This window comes from Sarcophilus harrisii, chromosome 5 (assembly GCF_902635505.1).
Source record: "Sarcophilus harrisii chromosome 5, mSarHar1.11, whole genome shotgun sequence".
NCBI lineage: Eukaryota > Metazoa > Chordata > Mammalia > Dasyuromorphia > Dasyuridae > Sarcophilus > Sarcophilus harrisii.
In genome coordinates, this window is record NC_045430.1 from 252027360 (window position 1) to 252053092 (window position 25733).

Consider the following 25733-nt stretch of genomic DNA (forward strand, 5'->3'; position numbering starts at 1 on the left):
CATTTTCTAAAAGATAATTTCAATATTTTAAGGAGGAAAAGTGAGCAGAACACTACAAGTTCCTCTCAAAACTCTTCTCAGGAACGTATCTATTATTACTAGATTAATAAATGAAAGAAAATTGCCTACTTTTGAAAATCGCTAAGAATTGAAGGTAGTTTTTAAGTTTTCAACCCATTAAACATTTCCCTCCTGTGGCATATGCAACATGTAACTCTTGCGTTGCCCTGCTCATCCCACAAAGACGTCTAGGTCACCACTCTCATTTCAAGGTAAGCAGTGGGAAATGACCATACAGCTGTTAAGATGCTTATAATTTTATTTATAAGAGTTTTTTAATCTTTAGTGAGAATATTAATAGCAACTTCCAAAGCTATGAAATTTGCCTTATTTCTGTTGCCAATCTGAGACATTTGTTCAAGATAAGCCCTAGGCCAAGAAATGACTTTTTTTTCAACTTTGCCCTTCCCTCCATCCACATTACATATGCATCAAACAGTTGCCATGAAAATATATATAGACTTGTTTAGTTGATAAAGGCAGAAACAATCCCTGGTCATCTTATCTCTTGGATGATACTTTTGCTACTAAAATTTTGTTTTTAACATTCATCAGATCCACCATTTCCACTCAATTCTGTTAACTCACCATCAAGATTATGTAAGGGTATACCTATTAAAAATACTGTAATTACAAAACTCAAGATGGCAAAATGTTCCTGTCTTCTGCTGCTACAGGTAAATTCCTTTTATTCATATTACAAATTTCTGTATTTGTTAGTTGATCCTTACTCATCCCTTTAGGACATTATTTGAAAATTTTAAAAAAGCTCAAACAGAACTACTGCTTATCAATCAAGTCTCACACGTTGGTTTCTGGAACATCTTATAACAGAAATCTGGAACTCTCATAAACTTAGGGGGCCTAGTACACTACTACTAGTGGCTCTCATGGTACAAGAGAATCTTTGATTTCAGAGTGGACTCAGTGGCCATTTCAGGCCAGGCTATACTTGCCAAGAATTCACTCTACAACACAATATAAGTAACATCAACTTGTGGCTTTCTAAGTCATTATGCTGCTTAGAGCCTCTATTTTAACTTGAGAACTGCTCTATTCTGATGCCATTTTGCTCAATGCAGGATGTTTTCCACCACCACCATAAACATGTTGTTCCCAACAAACATTCTATATGTGCCAGGGCTATGGGATAGGTTTGTAAATACTATTCTGGAGTCAAAATTGTTCTTCAGAGCTTAAGGATGTCACTGGAAGGTCAGAGATCTTTGAACTGAAAACAGGCCCAGAACCATAGGAGTAGTCACACTGCTGGACTTTGAACCCAGGTTCTGACTCCAAAGCCAATGTTCTTTTCACTATTCCCAGTGAAATGATTATTTTTAATCATCCTGATGACTCAGTCAACTTGACATGCTAGCATTCTAAGTATTAGTTATTACTCTTTGCCCCGATTCTCTTCTACTCTCATCTACCACTCACTCAGCTGCCAAAATGAGCTCAATTAAGTTTAGACCTGACCATGTATGTACCCTTCCTTCCCAACTCAAATGCCAGTACTTCCCTAAGGCCTCCAGAATCAAATATAAAGTCTTCTGGCATTGAAAGCTCTTCTTGCCTTTCCAGTTCCATTAAACCCTATTCTCCCCCACATACGCAGAGACCCAGCTTAACCAGCCACTTGCTCCTCACACAAGGGCACCCGAGCTTCAGATTCTACATCCACCTTCTTCATTTCCTAACTTCCTTCAAGACTTGATGAAAATCTTGGTCCCCAGTTTCTCACACTGCTAGTGTCTTCCCTCCAAAATGACTTCCATGACGTTGCCTAGATCTTGCATGCCCATAGTTGTTTGTATATCTTGTTACCCACTAAATGATAAGCTTCTTGAGGGTAGGGATTGTGTTGCTTTCCTTCCTATTCCTAGCATCCAGTCCAGTACCCATCTGTTTGTTGACTGAGAAGATTATAAATTCTAATATCAATATCTAATTTTATCTTTATATTTATATCTAATAAATTATAAATTATTCTAACTACACCATAGAAAATCCTGTTAATTGGAAGGTCATAAAGCCATTCTATCTTATCAAGACTTTTCCAGGTAGCATCAATTAATCTACTTCAATTTTGAAAAGTTGATTCTCACTTGGAGAATAATTGTACTAGCAAAAAAACAAAAACAGTCCAAACTAAATTCCCTATGCACCTCCCATAGAACATCACCCCAGCAATAGCTTAATGAGAAAAAAAAAAGTATTTCCATCCCAAAGAACAAATCCCTCAGAGATTTTGGGTTTCTATGCAACGATGTCTGGCTTAGTACATGTAGAATCTGTATTTAAATGCTACTACTTGAAGTGCTAGGTAACTAGCTAGTAATGCTTATTTATTTATTTTATAGCTAATTATTTAATCTTATTGCTAATTAATACATTAATTAGCAGCATCAGTATTTACAGAGTACAATTTGAAATTTAGAATTTTTTATCATTTGTCAGCTGTGACCCCAGCACTTACAACCTTTCACTGAGCCCTGGCATGAGAGGAACATTTGTTAGCAATAATGGATTTTTATTGTAGGGTTGGGGAAACATCTACCATTGATATAGGTAATGGTGATTGCCTACAGCAGTGATGTCAGACTTAAAAAGAATCTGTGGCTTACAAATCCCATGAGGTCTTCCAACAAGACAGAAGTGAACTGTCTTGTGTGCTTTAACGTTTATCTATTTATGAGTAAGTATATAAAAGATGACTACACCCCAACTTTTTGTAATTATCAACAATCCATTTTTTTTCTTCCAGGACTTAGGTGGGGCAAAGTAAATGTGAATAAACAAAGCCAGATTATGCCTGAGCTAGAAATCTTGAACACTTTTAAGATAACAATGACAACAGTTTGGGTCCTCTCCTCCGTCCGGACATCTTCTCTACTGCACCAAAGATGTCACTATCTATTGTGGCCAAGCAACGATATAAATGACTAACCTTCTAGTGACCACCTCTCCAAAGGGAGGAAAGCTGGTCATATGGATAGATCCAACATCAGTCCTGGCCCAACAGTCCAAGAATTTGGGGCCTGGTGGGACTCAGAAGCACTCAGATTCTTCAACAAGTCAGGGTCACTTCTTTAGCAATACACAGCAGGAAGTTACTGGAGGTAGAGTGAAATGCAAATTTTGTGCTTTTTCAGGGGAGGAAATGATAAAGAAAACCACTGGAAAAACGTGATTTGGAGTGAAGGGGACCAGGCTTTGAATCTAGGCTTAGCTCACTTACTCCCTTGATGGCCTTAAGGGAGGCCCCTTCCTGAGCTCCTCTGGGTCTTTTTTTCTCATCTGAAATGAAGTTAGCCTAGATGACCACTCAGGACATTTCTTACTAGCTCCAAATCCTATGAACCTATGGCATTCATGCAGTTTCAGAGACCCATCTGGAAGGAGAAATGATAAAAAACAAAATTACTGTTCAAAGAACCTGCTGAAGAAAGATGGGACATGTCAATTATTCTCTTGATTTGCTACAAATGGACAGGTCAGTTGTTCTCACAGCCACGCACTCTGGCCAATGACTCTCCCACTGCTTAATCAAAGTTCAGCAAAAAGATACTCATCGAGTCGTTCATGTGAGTTACCTCCGATGAAAGGGCCTCATTATAATGTGGAAATGACACTGAATTCTCAAAAAGCTGTGCCAGTGAAATGCAAGTGGATCCTTTACACGGCCCCCAGGATAAACTCTAAGTCTTTCATTCAAGAATCAAATCAAATCGGCTAACTTCAGGTGAGCCATATTTTTGAATACAGCAGTTTACCATTTCTAGGAAGCTATAAAAGGACAGGACTCTGCATCAGTGGGGAAGCAGAATACCCACAGAGATGGAAGCACATATTCATGAAATAATTTTAGCAGTCAATGGTTGATTGCTTGCCAATTATGGATTTGGGGATTATTCCGTGTTCTTTTGTCTACTTCTTTCCCATTATATTTCTATCCTTTTATGGCTAAATAACTTTATCCAATAGTGGAATAGGGGAAGAAGAGTCAGTCTACCTCTAATCAGTCTTCTCTAATTTCTCCTTCCCTCCAGTAATCACTTTTCCTGCTTAAACCTCACTTAGAATTTTGCTTGACAACATGAACACGCTTCTCAAATAAATGTATAATGTAGTTCTGTTTATCTCATCATCTTCTTTATTAATACTATCAAATCCACAAAGGCTCGAACTGTGTCTTGCCTAAACTCTACATTCTCTCAGTACAGCATACTGTCACAATGAGTGAACATGGCTAGAGCTCTGAGGTATGAGGTTAAATATGCATGCATTTAAATGATCCATACTGCTCCCAGTAGGCTTCAATGTGACTATTTCCCTATTGCAGTTGTGAATTCCCATTTTGGAAGTCAGTCTACATATTTATATGCATTTCTTAATTTCTCCTGGACAACATTTTCACAGGTAATTTTAAAAATACTGATTTACAATGACTTGGGAGGGATGTCATTAATATATGAACATGGCTGATGAAAGAAAAAACCTATCACCTTAATAACTGAGAATGAGCAGAGGCAGCCTCATTTCAATCTCAACCACAACAGGGAAATAATGTCTGTGAAATAAAAGACAAAGATTTCAGGTTTACTAACACATCTCAAGTTCACCTATAGCAAAGGAGAAAATGATTAGTGCTGTGGATGGGTAGGTAGAAATCGTTTCCCTAAAGACTGGTATCTGATGAAACATGATTTCCAGCTAAATTAATGAACTGAAACAAAGCATCATAGCCCCTGATCATTTGGCATTAAAACACAAAGTTAGGGAGCAGCTGGTGTCAAAGCTTAGGAGCTCTCTAATGACGAACCCAAAGACACATTATCCTCAGTAATCCCCAAGGACAAATATTTAGGCTTTAATATTTATAATTTAGTCTGAATGATTAAGCTGGCATCCTCCCACGCTTTACAAGAATCCAGAATGCTATTTAAATGTGGGGGGAACTGTAAAATTGACTAATTTAAGAATGACTAAATAAGTACTTTTTAAGATTTATTTTTGCTATAAGTTAAAAATACTCAGCAGAGAATCAGAAAATCTGCATCAAATTTCCAATTTTGAATCTTCTTTGCACCTAAAATTGAATATCTATTCCAAGTATACTTGCCACATTACTCAGTTCTGAGAATGAATGGAAGTATTCAGAAAGTGAATCACCCATTATTTCTCCAACTTACCTATTCATACAGGCCTGGAAATATAGAAAATAAATGGTGGAAATAAAGAGGGGGAGAAAGACACAAGAAAGAAAAAAGGCTCAAAGCAACTGCAAGAACAAGGTATAAGGTATATATGGAACAACCTCTCTCTCCTGGGCAAGAAAAAATCCTTTATTTATATCTAAATTAATGAGTTTTGGTTTTGTTTTTAAAACAGATTGTACGATTTAAAGAAAGGCCACATGAAAAGTTACAGAAAATTATAAAAAATAACAATTAAAATAAAGAGTAAAAAATTATTCAGGCTGAAATTCCTGAGGCAATTCTTGGACTTTAAGAAATTAAGAGACTGGGTGATGAAAGGTATTATGATTTGAAAAGAGAAGGGTGCAGAGAGTGAGTTAATACAATTCATTATAAACTTGGGCCTGCCACTGGTTTACATGTTTTCAGCTGTGGCTCAGCATAACAATTGTGTTGCTACAGAAAGGGGAGGGAAGGTATCAGATTGTCCTGACTGTGGACGCCCAGATGTGTGAAGGTTTTGCATGACCCCAAAGATTCACATCTCCAAAGAAAATGCAAGCATATACACTTACTATGAAAAGCAAACATTTACTTCAAATCGCAGTATAGGCTTTTCAATCACAAAAAGAAAGAAAAGAAAACAGTGATCCGACAGTGGTCACGTCCTGTGCAAAAAACCCCATAGGATACCAAAAATGGCAGCAAAGAGAACTGGAGCTGTGTACATCACAAAATAAAGGAAATAAATAGAGTAGCTGAAGTCTGGCACTCACTCCTGTGACTCCATGTCTAAACCAAAGAGAATGCCTTTTAAAGGGTTAACTTTATTCGTGTATTAGTAACAAAGCCCCACCACCATAAAGTAATACAATATTTAAAAATAAAAAAGAACTAAAATATTTATATCTAAGATGGACAGTTTATCTATACAGTCAGACCTCTTAAGTGCAGAAGGTGGTTCAGGCTTTGCCTTTTCCTTCCTCATCCTCTTTTGTTTTAAATTAACCTCCCACATACTTCATAAAGTTCCAATCTCAGAAGCCAATTTTATCAAGGAAAATAAGATCCAAGTTGCATAATTCATTGGCGACTCCCAGCAGCAGGCAGGGTGGGGGAAGTCTCAAGCCTCGCCGTCTCTAATGTCATCGTTCACATGAAGACATCCTTAACAAGTCCGCAGAGTCCCCCAAGAAAAGTTGCCTCTCCAGCATACCCCCAAGCTGCAGCTCACTCTCGCTCACAGATAAAGAATGCAATATGCATCACACATCAAGGAACGAGGAGGAGGAAGAGGAGGACGTGGAAGGGCCGTGCTTTGGGCTCCTTTCCTTACTCCTCTCCACTTTCTTGATGACTTCGGACACTATGCACACCGAGGAAGTGAGACCCAGCAGGAAGAGCAGGTCTGCAAGAGAGAAGAAGCCCCCTTTAGCTCCTGCACATCTCGTACAGCACCTGCTGACAAACTCTCAATGGGCCTCCTGGACTACCTGCCAGCTGGCAGAGCACTTTCTCACCCACCAACCTGCGAGGTGGAGGAGCCCAGGAGACGCCCAGGATGCAGGTGAGCTCAGAGCCATGCGAGGTGATAAGGCATTTGCTCAACAGCTTAATGAATGGGGTCCTTCCCATCTTAAGGATGAGGCAAGAGGCTGAGTCTCAGAGGAGGCTGGTTCAGAGTACCCAGGGGGATAAGAAGGCCAGCCACAGCTTCTGTCCCATCAAGGGGGCTCTGGAGCCCCCCTCTCCCCAGCCCTGATCTGGCCCTGGCTCCCTTCTCTGGGATGCTTTCTACCTTTAGAGCGGAACAGGGACATTTTCCTTTTCTTCTCCAACTCTGCAGAAAATACCTGGCACACAGCAGGCTACAATGTATGCTGTACTCTACCAAATTGGAGGGTACCAGAGCTCAGGGCTGCCCAAGTTAGAAGGTGGTAGTTCCAATTCTGGCTCTGACACTAACCAGCTAGATTACCATACAACTTACTAGCACCTTAGTCTTCTCATCTTTAAAATGGAAAGAATAATGCTTGGAGGGGCCACAGTGGACAAAATACCGGCCCTAAAATCAATAGGACCTAAATTTAAATCCAGCCTCAGACGTTTAACACTTCCTAGTTGGGTGACCCTCGACAAGTCAGTTGACCTCAAGTGCCTCACCAAAAAAAAAAAATAAAAAAAAAAAATAAAATAAAAGAATATTTGTATTATGAAACGGGGTGTACAAAGTACTTCTCAAACTATCGAGTGCTATGGAAGTGTAAGCTGTTAACAACTATCTAGGTCTGCTGAAGATTAATCTAGGAATCTTTTCCACTTGACTGCAAAGTCATCTCAATGACCAGAGTTCCGGTGGAAAGCAAAGGAACTCCTAGAGGAGGTGCTTCCAGAGATTTTATTGAAAAAGATCTAGAGAGCCCAATGGGATGCTGGCATTTATCCTACTTTTCTGTAAAGAGTAATACTGCTGTTAATTAATTACTTACTTTTTTTTTTTTTTTTTTTTTTTTGCTGAGGCATTGGGGTCAAGTGACTTGCCCAGGGTCACACAGCTAAGAAGTGTTAAGTGTTTGAGACCAGATTTGAACTCAAGTCCTCCTGACTTCAGAGGTGGTGCTCTATCTACTGTACCACCTAGCTGCCCCAATACTGTTATTCTTAAAATAATATGGCTTTAAAACAACAAGCACACTTAGAGTCTGCTTTTCTCTTAAAGCTGGAGTTAGTTTATTAAACAAATGTTAAGGATGAAGGTGGTTGAAGGGAATCTGAAATAAGAAAAACTTTTGTGGCAGCAGAATTTGTTCACATGATCTACGTTCCAATGAAGCCCTTCTATAAGAACAGTATTTTAGAGTTACCAAAAAATCACAAAGAAAATGTACAATTTTATATCCTATTTTAGTATCTAGGGAAGTAACCCTAAGAAGTGAAGAATCAAAATCCATCATATTTACATAGTGAATTTGAAATAAAAGATACTTTATATTTATAACATATCAATGCTGACTCCTTAAGTAGAGAACAAGTCATGGAAATAATGAATCATTTCCATTAAGCCTTCATTTTAATCTTTGCTTCTGTTGAAGGAAGCAGGTATAAGTTCCACAAGATCACCTTGTACATTTTAAGAGAAAGTTGCCCACTGTGAGGTCTGATTTGTTTTACTTACACTCTGCCAACATGTGACTGTTCGAGGCCTAAATGTGACAGAGGGTCCACTTCCCCTCTGCCTAGCCAAAGAGAAGAATAGGGAGATATCCTTTCCAACTGAGACAGCCTCGAAGACTTCAGAGACCAATCATTGGTGACAGAAGTATTCGCCATATTTTACACAGCTAGTTTTTTTTTACTTACCTAGTATGCTGAGGCTTTCAGTCTGAAAAACTTTCTGAAGTGGGGGAAAATAAATAACGAGCAATTGCCCCATGATGGATCCAAGTACGGCATAGCAAAACATTTTATTACTGCAGAGTCCAGTCTCAAATACAGACTTGGTCTGAAAAAAGAACAACAGAGTTACATGATTTCTATTCTTATATCGCTGATTTGCAAGTTAAATTCCCAAGTTTAATCATAAAGATGCGGGCAAGACTAACCAATATCAATGGGTGCTTGTTTCCCTTCCCCCTCTACCCTTTAATGAACCAATGATACTAAAAAAAAAAAAAAATCAACGATTCCTCAAAAATAAACTGTATTTCTGAACACTTACAGGGGAACTACAACTGAAAGACTTCATTAAATGAGATACTATTAATAAGAAATTTGTAATAATTAACAGGGTGGAAAGGTAAGCAATAGTCAGACTGTGAAAAATGGCTTGCCTAGGAAATATAATCAAAGAATCCTGGTAATTTATTACTCTGACACAGAGAACTGTAATTGTAGGATCCTTACATATTTAATGACATTATCGCAAATGATTTATGCACTTTGTAAAAACCTCTTTATTAAAGCACATCTCTTTAACTACTACTAGGTAACCTCTTTGCCTTAACTCCTCTTATAGATTATGTTCTTGACAAATAGCATTAAAATGTTTCCTAATTCTATCTTTTAAATAATTCTCAATATTCTGCTTTAGTCAAAATTAGTAAAATAATAATGTGCTTAGAAATTAATACAGTGGGGTACTATGGGGATAAATCCAGTAGAGCCCTTAGAAACTTTGTTTCAAACTTAGCTATATTCGAACACTTTGTCCTTAACAAAAGTTTCATTATCATCATACCTCATTCTACAAAAACATTTTAAAAGAAAGGAGAAAGTAATTTTAAGTTTCATTAGAGATGGACATAAAAGTTAAAAGTTTTCAATTTCTTTTTTCATCTAATTGCTTTTACAAAATTTAAAATTAAAAACCCAAATGATGGATCTTATTTGTAAGATTATATAACACTGAGTTTGTAAAATGAATCTGAAGTTTAATATTTAACTCTGTGACTCTGTGTTTGTACACAGAATGATGACATTATGAACTAGTAATAATGTAGCCAGCAATTAAGCTAAAGGAAAACAAAATGTGGCAAGGCCCATACAGAGCTCAGGTCCTCTATTTTCTTGGTCTTTGGCCCAAAGGAGCTATCTGTAGCAACATAAAGACAATGTGTTACTCTAATCTGCACTGCTAATTACTTAATATAGAAAATCCTGTTAAATGGAAACTTATAAAGCCATTCTATCTTATTAAGACTTTTCTAGATGGCATCTATTAAAACTTTCCATTCTGAAAGAGTTATTCTCACCTGGGGAAAAATGAAAATTGCTAGGAGGAAAATAAAAACAGTCCAAACTAAATCCCCTATGCTCTTCCCATAGAACATTACCCCAGCAACAGTTTAATGAGGGGGAAAAAATGTATTTCCACACCAAAAAATAAATCCTTCAGAGGATTTGGATTTTTACGAAACTATATTTGGCTTAGTACATGTAGTATCTGCACCACCATATTTACATGCTATTATTATAAGTGTTAGCTAACTAGAATTTATCTAACACTTTACAATTTGTATAGCACTTTACATATCTCTCATTTTATCCTCATGACAACCCGGGAAGGTAGATAGTATTATTATTATCCCCATTTTACAGATGGGAAAACTGAGGCAGAGGTAAAGAGACTTGCCCAGCATCATAGAGCTAGTGTCTCAGACCAGATTAGAACTCGGGTCTTCTTGATACTAGATTCAGTGTTCTAGCCCCTGGGCCACCTAGAAAGTATGGCTGACATTCACTGACCCTGTCTTCCTTTTTTCTGTATTGCTAAAGGTCTACACTGATTTCATTTACTCTTCGCAGTCCCCTTTGTAACCAATGATCGGAATTCGCAGGACATCTACTTGGGATTGAGATCCCTAGCCATGGAGTGGGAGGGATTTAGGCCCCAACTCTGGCCTCAGTAGTAGCATCTCCCACTGAGCCAGTGCACTGGGTAGGAAGTCATTGGCATACCTGTGATCTGGAACTGAGAGCATTGAACATGTCAAAAAACACAAAGCAAGTGAAAGTCATCGTTGTATCTCGAGGCGTTATCACATTGTCCCGTAGCTGCCAAGAGAAAAAAGGGTTAGGGCATCCTTAGAGACTGCCCTGAATGCCTAAACCTGGCACATGCTTTAAAGATGAGCGTTCCCTTTATCTTCTCATTAAATAATTGTATTCTAAGGCACAAAAGATTAAAAATAAATCAAATTTCTCCTAGATGATTTAAATAAATCGTCTTGTGAACACATGTACAACCTCATTTTAGGAAAGAACTGAGAATGCTCACAGAGTGGACATTTTCAATGACTTTTGGTGTTCTAATTGGGTTTTTAGTGAATAGGAGGCCACCATTTAAAAAAAAAAAACCCTCCACAGAACCCTAAATAATAAGGTCCTGCCCTATCTGTGATGCTGGAAAGGAAAAGAAAAAGAGAGAAACCTTAAGGTATTATCAAAAAGTACTCCTATATGCTACCTGCCCACCCTGAAGCAGAGAGAAAGCTGGGGCCATCACATTCTTATTCAAACTATTAAAGGAGAACATCTTTTACTTTACTTCTTTACTTGCCTTTCTAATGATTGTTTTAGTAATATTAAGACTAATCTGAGTTTAACACCTGAGGATGGGAATTCATACCTCCCTCCAGAAGACAAACAAAGTTCCACACACGATGATTATTGATGAAACCAATATTTTAACAATCAGGTTTTTGGTCAAGATGCTGTCCTTCCAGTTTCTTGGAGGCTGACGAATCACATCTTTATCCACTGGCTCTACTCCAAGGCTTTAAAACAAAGAGAAATTCCAACAGTTTCAAATGTTTGAGGTCCACATTTATGATTTCTCCCCAGAGTCCTAGAAATACTGCATATATACTATTATCAATGAATTGGAGCAAAGGAAGAAAATCCTAGATCATAAAAAAAAAAAAACCACACCTCATTTTTAAGATGAGGAAACTGGATTATTAATTATTAAATTAAATTATTAAATTAAATGACTTGCTCAGTCACACTGTCAGAGTTCACTGGGCTCTTTCCACTGTGTATTATTAGTATTAATAACATTTTATTATTCTAAGGTGTAACTCTTTTGCATACATGCATTTCTATAACACTCCCTGAGGAAATTACTTCAATATTAATAAAATCGGCAAGAAATCCCACAAACAGACCAAAATCTTTTATGCTCGAGATTATTTCTCAAATGCTGCTTGAAATAAATATTTAACCCATCACTGAAGGCTTGGTCTTGTCATGTAGAAGATCTAATGACAAATACTGCTATGGAATAAGAGTTCTATTTCTCCTATTGGAAGGAGCTGTCTCCTTTTACCACAGAGAACACAAAGAATATTCTACCAATCACTCAGCAAGTCAGCTGCTTAGTGGGACTCAGCACAGACCTTAATAATGAATTTTATTAAGACATCATCTAAATATACTCATTCCCAGACAATGAAAAACAACTTTTTAACATGGTTTACATTATGGAAAAATAATGTGACATATAAAAGTAGTTCATGTCTTAGAGCTGATAGGACCTTTGTTTTTCCATATCCCATTTGAAACAGCCCATTACCTCTGAGCTGGAGGCCCATCCATGATAATATTGATCCACAAAATCTGCATGGCATTGAGAGGATTGGGAAAGTTCATTAATGTAGCCAATGAGATTAAAGTTAATGCAGCAATGCTCCTACAGAAAAAAAGCCATTAAGTGAATTGTAAGCATAGCAAATTGGTGCTGATTATACAAGACTAATTTCTTAATAATTGGGCTATTACTCAGTTGAAAAGACAAATTTAATATTCAAATAATCATAAGCTCAAAGATAAAGACACAGTAGGTACTTGAGGAACAAATAACTCAAAAGTGAACATGGAACACTGTATTTCTTAATGCAGCTTTTGATCACACTTTAGATTAAGATTTACATGCAACACACATACAAAAAAATCTGTTTTGGTTCCAAACAGGAATTGGCAGGTTTCTTGAGCACTTTAAAAATTAGTGATGATCTATAGTTACAAAATTAAAACACTATTTCAGAATCATTCAACAATTGGACTTATTAAAAAAAAAAAAAAAAACCAAAAAACCAAGCACTTATTAGAAGAAAAGATTCTATGAGAAACTGTTAAAACTTTGATGGGCTTTAATTATTTATTCTAAACAGATAAATGCAAAGGTGTTACTAATGGATTTGTGGACATTTCTAATTGTATCTGGGAATTAATGATGATGCTATTTTTGTTTCAGACTACACAAATTAATTCTCTTACTTTAATATTACTCTACTTTCCTGTGAGTTCACATGTAGACATGACACTCAGAAACAGAAAACAGCTATTCCCAGGTATTCTGCATTAACTTAAAAAAAATCAATAAGAGGGAAAAAAATGGCACCAACTTACGTGCTCAACTGGAATCTAACAAAATTTTTAATGTTGTTGTAAATCCCTTTGCCCTCTTCGATTGCAGACCTAAAACACAAGAAACAATTTACCATGAACATTTCTATCACATCAGGTGAATTCAAACAACCCAATTTAATCCCACATTTTGGGAGAAGATCACAGAAACAAGGAGGTCCAGGTATTGTTAAACAAAAATAAAAAAATAAAAGGGATCAATAAACTGTTACTTTAAAAAAAAAAAAAAAAAAAAAACACCAAAACTAAATCCCACACTGGGAAATTTACTTCAAAAATAAATGAATTTTGAGGCAGTTAGATGATGCAGTGGATAGAACACCAACCCTGGAGTCAGGAGGATCTGAGTTGAAATCTGGCATCAGACACTTAACACTTACTAGCTGTCCTGGGCAAGTCACTTAACCCCAAGTGCCTCAACATCCCCATCCCTTCCCCCCCCCCAAAAAAAAACCACAAATAAATTGTCATTATTAAGAAAATGAAAGAATTTCTAACAGATCAAATACTTAATCAGTGTGTCATTAAAACCCATCTTTTAAAGAAGCCCCCAGTCCTAAGTTAGTTCACGATCACAAACATTTATTAAACTTTGTGCAAGATACCAAAATAAATTTGTCCAAGTTAAGGCATAAAGTAGACATCCAAAAAGAGAGATGGCTAACAAAAAGAGAGATGGTGACAGGTGGAGCCAGTCACATGATGGGAGAGAGAAGTGAAAGCAAGCCCGTACGATTCCCTGATACCCTCCAAATGCCTGGAGAAGTACAGGAGGGCCCCCATCTCACTGGCCAAACCCTTGTGAAAGGCAGGCAGGAGGTCTGGACAAACTTGGCACAAGGTGAGAACATGAGGGTGAGGCTGTAATCACTGGGAAGATCTGTAAACCAATGAGTCACAGGCCCCCAGAATTACCCAAGAAGACTGATCTGTGCTAAGGGTGAGGGAGAGCACATCCAAAGCTCTGCAGCCTAAGTGCTGACTCCACCACTTAACTGCTCATTCAACATGAAACACTGAGCTAGAAGCCCTCTTTGAGGTGCTAAGTACAAAATTAAAGTAAAAGACAACTTTTGCCCTCACTGAGCTGAGCACTTAAGAGGTGACCAATCACCAGTCATTCCATAAGACTTATTAAACACCTACTTATGTGCCAGCACTAGGGATGTCAGAGAGGGAACAGCCAGAGAGAATGTCGGGAACCAGGAGGAGCATCTGGCTCTTGGAACAGTCGGGAGGTGGGGGTCATGGACTGAAAAGTCATGGTAGGGAGGCCACGGAGGAGACCAGAAAGGTAGGAGGGGCAGGTCACAAAGGGCTCCGAAAGCCAAAAGAACACTTTGTGTTTGCTCCTGGGGGTGACAAAGAGCCCCTGGAAATCTCTGAGTAGGGAGGTGACTAGGTTTGAGAAAACTGCATTAGTAATTGAATGAAGGCCGGGCTGGAGTGAAGAGACAAGGCCATCGGCTTCTCCCTGCAGCTCCTGCAACCCAGCACTGGGGTTGCACTGGGAGGCGGCACTGGGGACATGCTGCGGACCTTGGCACAGGCTGGATATGAAGGAGAGGAAGATTGAGAGCCGGGACATGGTGTGTTCTGTACAGTAACAGAGAAGGTAAGGGCAAAAGGCAAGGAGTTCTAATCTGGACAGAGGGGTTACTCAGCTGGAGTCAGCAGCATGGAGCTGGCAAGTAATTCCCTGGGTGGTGGCAACATCACCAAGTGAACTAGTATAGAAGCAGAAGTGAGGAGGCTCCGGACAGAGGCCTGCTGATACTCCAAGTTAATGCAAGGAACTTGGATGAAGATCCAGCAGAGGGGTCCGAGGAGGAGAACCAGCAGAGAGATGTCCCAAAAACACAGAGAAGAGCATCCAAGAAAAGATGCTGACTGACAGAGCCAAAGGGCTGCACAAGGAGAACAAAAACTGAGAAAAGGCCATTGGAACTGGAGATGCACAAGGACTGGAGAAAGTTTGAAAGTCATGAAATTTCTTAACCTTCAGTTTCCTATAAAATGTGAGTAAGACTTGTCCTGCCTGCCCCAAAAGGTCATGCATAATGTGAGATCCTAGGAATAAAAATTCTCTGTAAAGAGTAAACTGTGATATAAATATATGGTATTGTTAACAGTACACTATTGCAATTCTTTTTTTTTTCTTCATGACACAATGACTCTTAGTAAGTTTATTTCCAGCCCTTCTCTCTCACACATACACAAAACCCTGGAAGGTAGGTAATGCAAAAATTATTATTTCACTCTCAGATTAGAAAAGCAAAAGAAGTAACAGAACCTTCAATAGGAGGTTCTGCTTTTAGGAAAGGAAACCTGCAGGCATGTTCTAAGTGGAATCAATCAAAGAGGCCTGATTACACATTCATCACTAAACATGTTTGTTCTAAGATAAGTTCAGAGGTCAAAGGGGGGCGGGGGAAAGCTATTTGGGAAAATGAAGAATGACCCCATGCTCTCTTCAGGATTAGGACAACATTCAGTTTTAAGAGTTTGATCCAAAGCCCTTGTGAGGTAGCTAAGGTCACAGCAGGTATACAGCTAAGGAACTTGCAAACACATACATACTAAATATTTACAACTCATGATGAACTGAAATGAATTGATATTCAGGGAACAAAAGAGTCAACATTTGCAACTAAAACAGAAGTTTCATTTTCTATTCCAGTAGTCTATCTAAGATCATTTAGGTGATGATAATATTTAAATAATTCGTATAGTTTTCTCATGGAATTCCCTGGTTGATGGGGAGAATATTTCAAATCACTTCTATGAAAACAAAACTTACATTATTGTTTGAAAATCATCATCCACCAGGATCATGTCAGCTGCTTCCTTACAAACGTCGGTCCCCGTCTGTCCCATTGCTACTCCAATGTCTGCGGCCTTCAAGGCCACAGCATCATTGACTCCATCTCCAGTCATAGCCACAACCGATCCATTGCTCTGGAGGGACTAGAGGAAAAATAAAACTGATAGTAAAAATGTTGACAGGTCATCAATCCATTTCCAATTCTTTTTTCCACAATTAAAATTATACAACATTATACCATGTTTAATATCAAACCAAGAGCTGAAATTTCTAACTCTTATTTACAAAATGGTCTGAATCACACCGTTTCTCCTTTCCTTCCAAAATATGTTCACATAAAACTCAAGACTAGACTGCACTAAGTAAAGTTTCAGTGTAGAGCTTTTGTAATCAGTTCTCTAACATGGAAATCTCCAACTTCCCCTTTTGCTTTCTGTGAAATTCAACTATTATCCATCCTGTCTCATTTCATATAAGACTTCTGATAATGCTAACTGTGGCTCCATAATTTTTGGATCCATGAACCTATATTAAGCATATAATAAAATTAGTTATTAAAATGTTTCTCTGTGTTAATAAGTGTGACTGTTAGAAAGTACCTTGCAATGCATATTTGGACAATTTTTACGCCAAAAATAACAAAGTCTAAAGGTAAAATGGAGTTACAAACTGGTGCAGCTCTTCTGAAAAACATTCAGAACTATGTGAAGAATATGATCAAATTAGAGTACGTTTTTATCTAGTTATACCACCTCTCAGCTTATATCCTAAAGAATTCAAAGAGAAAAAAAGGCTCTCTATGGAGTTTTTTTATGGTTACAAAAAATGAGAAATGAGGCTGACTTGAAATTGGGGAATGAATACATCAATTACTAGTTACAAATAAAATGGAATATTACAATCAAGTAGTGCAATGGATGGAGCACTGGATGGAGTCAGCAAGAACTGAGTTCAAGTATGACCCCAGACACTGGCCATGTGACCCTGGCCAAGTTAATCTGTTTTGTCTCCCTTGCCCCATCTGTAAAATGGAGATAACAACAGTTGCTGTGAGGAGCAAATGAAATATCTAGCACAAAGTAAAAATATTAAAACAAAAAATTTCAGAGGAAACTGGAAGACCTTTCTGAAATGACAGAAGTGAACAGAACTGGATGAATAATTTATACAATGAAAGCAGCAAAGAGAAAGAGAAGTGAAAGACTTGAAAAATCTGATCAATATACAATTATAACACAAATCCAAAACCTGACATGGATACAAGTACACACACACACACACACACACACACACATGTGAACATGAAAATAAAATAAAACGAGACAGAATTTCTTTTACACACCCCACCTGCTTCCCACCCTGGCTCACCAGACAAGTTCTAGGCTCTGCTGGCGCACAAAGAGGGCATAGAGCTCACCCCATGTCACAAAGCTAGACCGTGTGGTGGGACCTGGACCCAAATCGGAGGCCATGTCCAGTTTTATGCCCCTACAATTCCCTGCTGCCTTCTAACACTCAATGTTAGTACAGAGTATTGCACACAGACAGTATGCATCTTGGGGTCAGCCAGCTAAGAGACCATGAGGCCAAATGATCAAGCACCTTCTACTTCTCTGTTCATTCAGTTACCAGGAAACTATTTAAATTGAGATTAAAAACAGCAGGTAAAAACAAACAGTGTTTATTAAAAGCTAGAAGGTGCAGCCTGCAGTGAGGAATATGTGAGTTCAAATCTGGCCTCAGACCCTTACTAGTTGTGTGACCCTGGACAGATCACTACCTCCCTCAGTTTTTCCTCATCTGTCAAATGGGGATAATAACAACACCTAAATGAGAGGTCTGTAAAGCTCTTCACATTAAGTGCTATATAAATATTAGCTATTATCAAAAGCTTCCTATTTCTAGATTTTTGCTGTAACACATTTTCCTTTTTACTTTCGAATTAAAATTGACTACATTTCAAAATTATCAACTTAAAAGTACTTTTCACCTAAATCTTCCATTTTCCTTTGTCTTAACTCTGTTCTCCAATTTTATGATTTAATATCATCTATTTCTTATCCCTATATCACACTTTACCAAGCCTTCATGTACCTTGCACTGATTCAAAGTAGTACTACTATTGTTTTTTAAAAATCAACAGACAAAAAACTCTGACTTTCCTTTTTTTTCATGGGTTGCCCTAGCCCCATGGATCTGAACCTCTTTGATCATAGGTGGGCAGATCTGTGCCAGGCCAGGGTATGCCCAGGGTTTTTCTGCTGGGGCTGGCCAGCCCCAAACTTTCAAGGGCCCAGAGTCATGCCAACCCCCAAGGATGCTGTCAGAGCAGCTCAACCTCAGGCCACAATCGGAGGCAGGCCCCTGGGCCACCACTCACACTGTCTTTGGATTGGCTACTTGTATCTTCTTCCTAATCCACTGTCATTTCCAAGCCACAGAGGCAGCACGTGGGTATAAACTTCAAGACTTACCAAGTAACGAGAGCTTTAGTATAAAGCCAGAAATGCAGTTATGAGCAGGAGTCAACTCCAGGGACCTACCTTAATGATTTTCAACTTGTGCCTTGGACTGGCTCTGTAAAAAACCGCAACCTAAAGAGAAAGCAAAATGGGGGAGGTCTCAGTTCCGTGGAATATCCAAGGGACAGATACATAACTCATCCCTAGGCTCACTTTACAAAGTTAGGATGTTAAAAGGTATGCCATGTATGGTCTGCCTTTCTATAATACCTCTAAAACTTATGACAACAGAAACTTCACCTACAAACACAGAATGTATACATCCTAAATAAGAGGCCATTTATCTGGGCTGTTCCTTTATTTTTAAGATACATAATAATTTATATAATTTTATATTGTATAGACAGAATGAACCTCCCTTTAAGCTGTCAAAAGACAAAAAAAAAAAAAGGTGACAAATTTTCTTGTTTCCCCCACTATGTTCCTCATTACCTTGAATGTGCCTGGCTCAAATGTTCAATTTCCTTCCCTTCTATCACTAGTGGAGCTAAAATGAAGACTTAGTGACTACTGTAGTTTTTCCTTATAACATGAAATCTTTACTGACTCTCTTTTATTCAAGCTTAACTAAGTTTCTTTCCTTTATATTTTCATGGTATCTTCTAATTCATTTCATTTTACTGCCCTCACCTAGACCTCCAAATCTTTTCCAAAAACAACAATTCTAATGACAGTCTACTGCCAGCAACAAATAATGCAAAATACATACCACAGAACCAAAGATAAATATGATAGTTTTTATAAAACAGATTTCTGAACTTTTAGGAAGGAAAAACAAGGAAAACACCATTTAGCTCATCCTCACAGAAATTCAAAAAATACCATCTACTAAGTAGGCTGTCTGAATAAAGGAATAATACACTGATGAAATCGAGTACTTTCAACAATCTTTAAAATTCAGGTTATACACATGTGAGATGCCCTCACAGAGATGAACACAGAAAGGACTTTAGCACCTACTTGGTACAACTCCCTCATTTCTCATTTGGTTGGGAGTGGTGAGCTGGTATCCCTCTCTACACACATTAATCAAATTTTATTGAATATTACATTAACTTTATTTTTAAAATGCCTTTATACCTATGTCAAATTGCCAGCCTTCTCAATGGGAGGAGGGGGAGAGTAGAAAGGAAAAGAATTTAGAAATCAAAATTTTAAAACAAATGTTAAAAATTGTTTTCACATCTAACTGAAGAAAAATAAAATATTAAATTTTAATACATGTTATGGAAAAAGAGAGGAAAGAAGAAGGGAAGAAAAAGAAGAGGAGGGAATGAGAGGGAAGAGAGTTGGGGAAGGGAGAGAAGTGAAAGCAAGAAGCCCTACCAATTAAAATATTAGGTCCTTCTGCACTGTGGGCATTAATATTTAATAATCATAATCTATTAATGAAAAGCATGGTGTCAGTGGGCCTTGACACAAGAAAAACCTGTGGGTTCTGACATATACAGACTAAATCACTTCTCAACGGTGCTGGCCAGCACTAGTGAAGGGCGTTTCCTTACTTGGGAGTTCCTTATATCAATAAAATCACAGATCTGATCTTCTAATTCAGGAGTTAATAGCAAAACTAAGAATACTTCAGTCATGTCTAACCGACACTGCTAAATTCTGGGAAAACAAAGAAGCTCAGCTCTTCCCTGCTCCTGAGGAGCTTCCAGAGGAAGGAGCCAGAGCAGCGAGACAGGAACCTCACACAGGGAGGCACCAGCAGCCGGACTTTTGGAAGGGCTTCCCAGAGATATGGAGGAACCAACAATCACACTCGGCACAGAAAGCTCAGTCACAAGAAGTGGGCAGAAGTCAGGGTGAGACAATGCAGCTGCCCAACAATCTTGGAGAGGGAGTCACCTCCGTCATGAAAGCACTGGGTGCTCACAGCCAGTGCTGACTTTTCTCAGACCATGCACTTGGAGAAGGACAAACATGGGCCCTCAAGAAGACAAGTGATAGGTTCAAAAGGAATTCAGCAGATGACTGGACTCAAAGTCAACTGTTAAGGTTGCAGGACATCTCGCCTTCTGGATCTCTGCTCGGTCTCGTGCTATTTAACATCCTGGATAAATAAAGCCAGAGCCAGCCATGGAGGTGACAGGGGTAGGGGGCCGGCCCAGGAGGGCACAGACGGGTGCCCGGGAGTGAATCCAAGAAGATGCAACGGCAAGACTTCTACCTGATGTCAAAGCGACGTATGGGGAGCCGTGGTTAGACAGTACTTGTTCCGAAAGAGGTCTGGGGCTTATAGTGGGCTGCCGGCCCTGAGCCAGCAGGAGGGGGTGCCCCCAAGCGGAGAGGCTTTTCCAGCAGCTGTCCCACGGAGGCCTCATCCCAAGAGGCCCAGATGTGAGCACCACAGTCTAGAAAGAACACCCATCGGTAGGAGAGGATGCAGGGCCGCACAGCCCGGATGGGGGTGCGAGCGCCTGTCATGTGATTCTGAAATGAAGGACCTGGGAACGCGGCACGTCTAACTGGAGATGAAGTCTGTTTGGTCCTAGAGAGCAGGCTCAGCAATGGGTCAAAGTTGCCAAGACAAGTTTAGTCTTCCTGTCAGGTGATTGGTGTTTGAACTTGTTCTTCAAGAGGACCATGACATCAGGAAGATGACACGCCGGGACATGCAGGTGAGGGAGGGCTGGGCCAGATCACCGGCCTCACTTTTCCCTCGGATCCATCGGGGTTCATAGGGCCCTGAGGCAATAGGAGACCTGAGATCTTTCAATGAGGCAATGCCCATTCAGCAACTAAGAGAATGGCCTTTTTAGCCTAGGCAGAAACAAAAAACCAATCTGGAAAGACCCGGAGAATTGGAAAGGTTGTCCGACAATTCAAGCTGTCCCTGGCAGAGGTGGGACAGCCACTTGCCAGGTGGGTCAGAGCAGGTATTCCATGGGGGATGATTAGCCAAAATGGCCTCTGAGGCCCCCTCCATCTCTGAGATTCTATGTCTGTGGATCGGCTCTCTCCATATAGCAACAGGCTTTTGACTCCATTCTCTCTAGGGTTCCTTTTTCCCCCTCAAGAAGCATCCTGAGTAACCCAATGATGGGATTAATACATAGTCCCAGAGCAACAGGAAATGACTGGGAGACTTCCAAATCTCTTCTGATCAGATGAGATTTTACCATTTTAGAGGCTTTTCGGTTCATGCAAAAGAGGAGCTCTCATTTCAAGAATCCATACACAAAGGAGTGAATACAAGTAGGAAAATCTGAACATAAAAGCAAGTCTTTTCACATCATTTGAAAATAGTGTGGCCTAATGGCAAACAAACAAACAAACAAACAAAAAACATGCCTCTTTCACAAAGGTTATCACATTCTTTCAATCTTTTCATTTGGATCATTAATCCAAAGATTCTGCAATCCATATTCTTATAGGGCAATCCTACTTCCAGATACTTGGGAAATCATATCAGAGTAAAACAGAAAGAAATGACATGCTGACTTCACAAATAATCAGGCTAAAGATAGTTTATATCATTTATCTTAAAACCATCTCTAGAGGCTAATAGCATTATGATTTTGCAAGATCAATTTTAAATGACACTAAAAAGATTTATGGAGGCTGCTAGGAAATACAAAGCTCAAAGAACTTCTACCTTTTCTCTTTGAAGTGAGTCAGTGTGATTCCCTTAGTACACATGGGAAAATCTTTGTGATGGGAAAGTTTTTTAAAAAGGTTAATCCACAAAACTACTGAAATTGAAATATCTCAGGGGACATTCTTAAAAGCAACACAAGAAAGAAAATCCTATAAGCATTTTTTGACTCCGTCAGGATGGACTGACAGCACAAAGATGAATAAAAGGCAAAGACAAAGTCCTAGTAAAGAAATATTCTATAGCAGAATTCACAGTAATGCTTTAGGAAGAGAAAGAAAAGCAACAGAAGGAGGTAGCATTAGCTTATATATAGACTATCTATTTACAGAACATACTAGAACAGAATGATTTTATGCCACTGAAACAGCTTTTGACAGTTTTGTTTTGTTTTTTTGGTTTTCTTTTTTTCCTGGAAAAAAAGAGTGATTAAAAAAAAAAAGAAGTAAAGGGATTAATTTTTTTCAAAATACAATTAGGGAGCTATCTAAATAATTTTCAGGTTTTTAGCAATTAATTCTTCATTTTCTCTCCCATATTCTACCTTTAAGGTGATTTTTAACATTTTACTTGTTGGGCCAAATTATGAATAGAATAAGGAAAATAATGATTAAAGTACCAAAATCTGCCAAATTTTAATATCATCTGTCATCTGTAAAACAAAAGGTTTGGTAGGAAGAATCTGAATTAAAGAATAATATTTTAACTGAAGATTTCAGTTATCCTTGTTAACATATTTTATTCCCTAACTTCCATAGGAATTTAAGTTTCCTTGAGGCAGTAAATTCTAAAAGTGAAAAAAAAAAAGTAAGCTGCCTCATAATAAGGGGAAAAAGGGATGGAGGCTGGCCTTTTAAATGCAGAAACAAACTGAAAGAATTCACATTTTTTCCACCTGAGTATTTGGAATATAATTAAAATAAATAAAAATAATTTTAAAAATAAAAGGAAAAAGAAAACCTTCAGAACAAAATTTTTCTTTACCCCGTTGCCTAGGTTTCCTAAGGAAAAGCACCTCTGCATCCAAACAAGTGATTACAGTTAGAGGGAAAAAAATCAAAGATAAACAAATGTTCAAAAAACGTTCTGGGCAGGTGATCCTCATTTTGCTGCAAGACAAAAATTTAATCTGACCAAACAGAAGTTGGGGATGGCAAGAGAAGCAATAAGAAACAAAAGGGGTCTCAAGGTTAGTGATAAGGACTAGAGAGAGAATAGAGTAGTGGAGTGTCTTGAGTTAAAGAAGTAATAAGATGGGGAAGAAATGCATGGAAATGCTATGGTCTATTACAGGGCGTCCTAAAATTCTTAGTGCAGTTCTTGGGGTTTTTTTGTTTCTTTTGTTTTTTGGTTTGGTTTTTTCTCCCAGAGTGCAAAACTGTGCTAAAGTCTTATAGGACATTCTTTGAAGATAGATAACTGAAAACAGAGAGTAGGGCTGAGCACTGGGATCAGGTTAATTGGTTAAGGAGTGAGGAAGGCTGACCGATGAATGCCAGATGAGGATCTATTTCAAAGACAGCATTCCTGTCCTTTCCTGGAAGGTCACAAAACTCTGCAGGGTGCCACAGACAGAAAAATAAAATCTGTTGATTTAGACTCCAAGGCTATATCAGCCAGGCCCTCGTGTCCCACTCTAGCTTTATTGTCTTGCTACTTTGATCTTACCCAAACCCCATTCCTTTTTCCTTCATTTCCTTCATTCCCACCCAAGACATCTACAGTTACTTTAATTCCAACTCCAGATGATAAACAAAGCTAAAGAGCAAAGATAAGATTTCAAAGTCCTAATTAAAGCAAATAATTTTGTTACAAGGCATGTGATGAATAGAAATTTTACAACTACAAACACTCTTAGGGGCCTTTTGAGATAAAAATACCAATTAATTTAGAGTTATTAAGCCACAAAATTCAGTCTGAAGGCTTTCTCGTCTACTTCTTAAGGGAATTTCAAATGTATTGTTTATTTTAGTCATTTACAGGAAGTTTTTCCCCTGAAATATTTCATTTTCCCCTATAAGCAATTTAAATTTGTGATACACCCTTTATACTTTGTTAAAATTTTATTGCTTTTAACTATATGTATCTGTAATTTGTCATGGAAAAATAATCTTTGTTTTTCTTGCCTTTTCAATAGGTAGGAAGGGGCAAAGGAAAAGGGAAATAATTTGGAACTGAAAATAGAATTGATTCTATCCTTCCTTTCAAGAAACAAAAACGCAATATGAAATGCAGTTGTTTTTTAAACATACCTTTGGTGCTATTTGTGAAAGCTGTGGCACATCCATTGTATCAATTTCTTCTCCTGAAACTGACTGAGAATTTTTGGAATACAACCCCAAGCGACTGGCTGCAGAAAAAATGAGATTTGGGGAGGGAGGGGGGTAAAGAAGGTAAGAGACAAATTACACAGCTGATCACCACCATGTTCTTAATGGATTCCCATTTAATCTTATTCTTATTTTATTATTCTGAATCTTTGGAATATAAAATAAATCTTATAGTAAAAGCATTCTCTCAACAATACCACATGGCTACAAAATGATGCATTTCATTATAAAGTTGTAAAATGCTACCATATAAAGCCGTTGGGAGCAATAGTCTCAAGCAGGCCCCTAACAAGTCCATGTGAAAAGTGGCCTTCTCTGAGTAGAAGAAAGGGGGGGCCAGAGGAAATGGCTGTAACCCTGCTCAGATATCCCCCCAACAGCAACAGGCCAGAGAGAAAGTGGCCTCTGGTATACTGGCAGATATACCATGGAAAAAAGAAAAGGCACAGACAGGCTGGGCTGTGCAATGGAGAAAAGCCAATAGGTGAACGGGCTGTTTTACTTTTTGCCCACAGCATCTAAGATGCAGGAGGTACAAAGATTATGGCTCCATTCATGTATAATCTAAAATAAAAACTTTAAAAACCCAACTTTCTAAAGAGTCCTAAATGAATTATCGATGTTATATAAAAATATCATTACATATCAATTACAATTCAGTCCTGTTTGAATCAGTACAAATCTCTGCACTGCAGACAATCCCCCACTTCAGAATGAGCAAGCTGAGGGACTGAATGGTCAAAGGGACTTTCCTGTCAGTCAGGGGCTCTTTCTGCCCCGAAACTTCCCATGCCGTCCATCCTAGCTCCTCCCCAGGGAGTTCCCACCTGCCAACTCAGAAGGCCGAGTTCTCATCCCAGCTAAGATTTTAGGATGGACTCTACATTCAGGAATCCGATTAGTTGCCAAGGGGCAAGTAATCCAACTATGCAGTGGAAACAGAAAGCCAGTTTTAATAAAGTGGAAATGAGCTGTAATTGAGACACATAAGCATTATGAACTGATTAGCTTGGGATAACTATATGCAAATGCATAAAAGTTTTGAGCCAGTTCCCTTACTTTAACGAAATTAACATATGCCTCATATCTTTTGGATACAATTTGTTTGTTCAACTTCCCTTCAGAGGCAGGTAAAACAAACCAGGCCTGACACCGCTCCCTAATTTAGGGCTCTATAGAACCCAACACCATGTAAATACTGAGCAGTATGGTGCCCAAGGCTGCCCAGGCACGAGCCAATGAGCCAATGAGCCAATCTCCTCTCCATTC

The 25733-nt window shown here is 38.5% G+C and overlaps 1 protein-coding gene across 6 annotated transcripts in view; it reads right to left on the reverse strand.

Annotated features, from left to right (window-relative positions):
• Nucleotides 1-4198: 4198 nt before the first annotated feature.
• The window catches only part of ATP2C1 (ATPase secretory pathway Ca2+ transporting 1), a 156700-nt gene continuing 135165 nt past the window's right edge, over nt 4199-25733 (reverse strand). For all 6 annotated transcript variants that reach the window (XM_031940210.1, XM_031940207.1, XM_031940206.1 and 3 more), the window contains 9 exons: nt 24387-24484; nt 18555-18605; nt 15988-16154; nt 13170-13238; nt 12334-12450; nt 11389-11536; nt 10719-10814; nt 8622-8763; nt 4199-6669 (listed from right to left, as the gene is read on the reverse strand). In XM_031940210.1, the coding sequence (XP_031796070.1) occupies nt 6527-6669; nt 8622-8763; nt 10719-10814; nt 11389-11536; nt 12334-12450; nt 13170-13238; nt 15988-16154; nt 18555-18605; nt 24387-24484 (1031 nt within the window). In that variant the 3' untranslated portion in view covers nt 4199-6526. The remainder of the gene's footprint in view (nt 6670-8621; nt 8764-10718; nt 10815-11388; nt 11537-12333; nt 12451-13169; nt 13239-15987; nt 16155-18554; nt 18606-24386; nt 24485-25733) is intronic.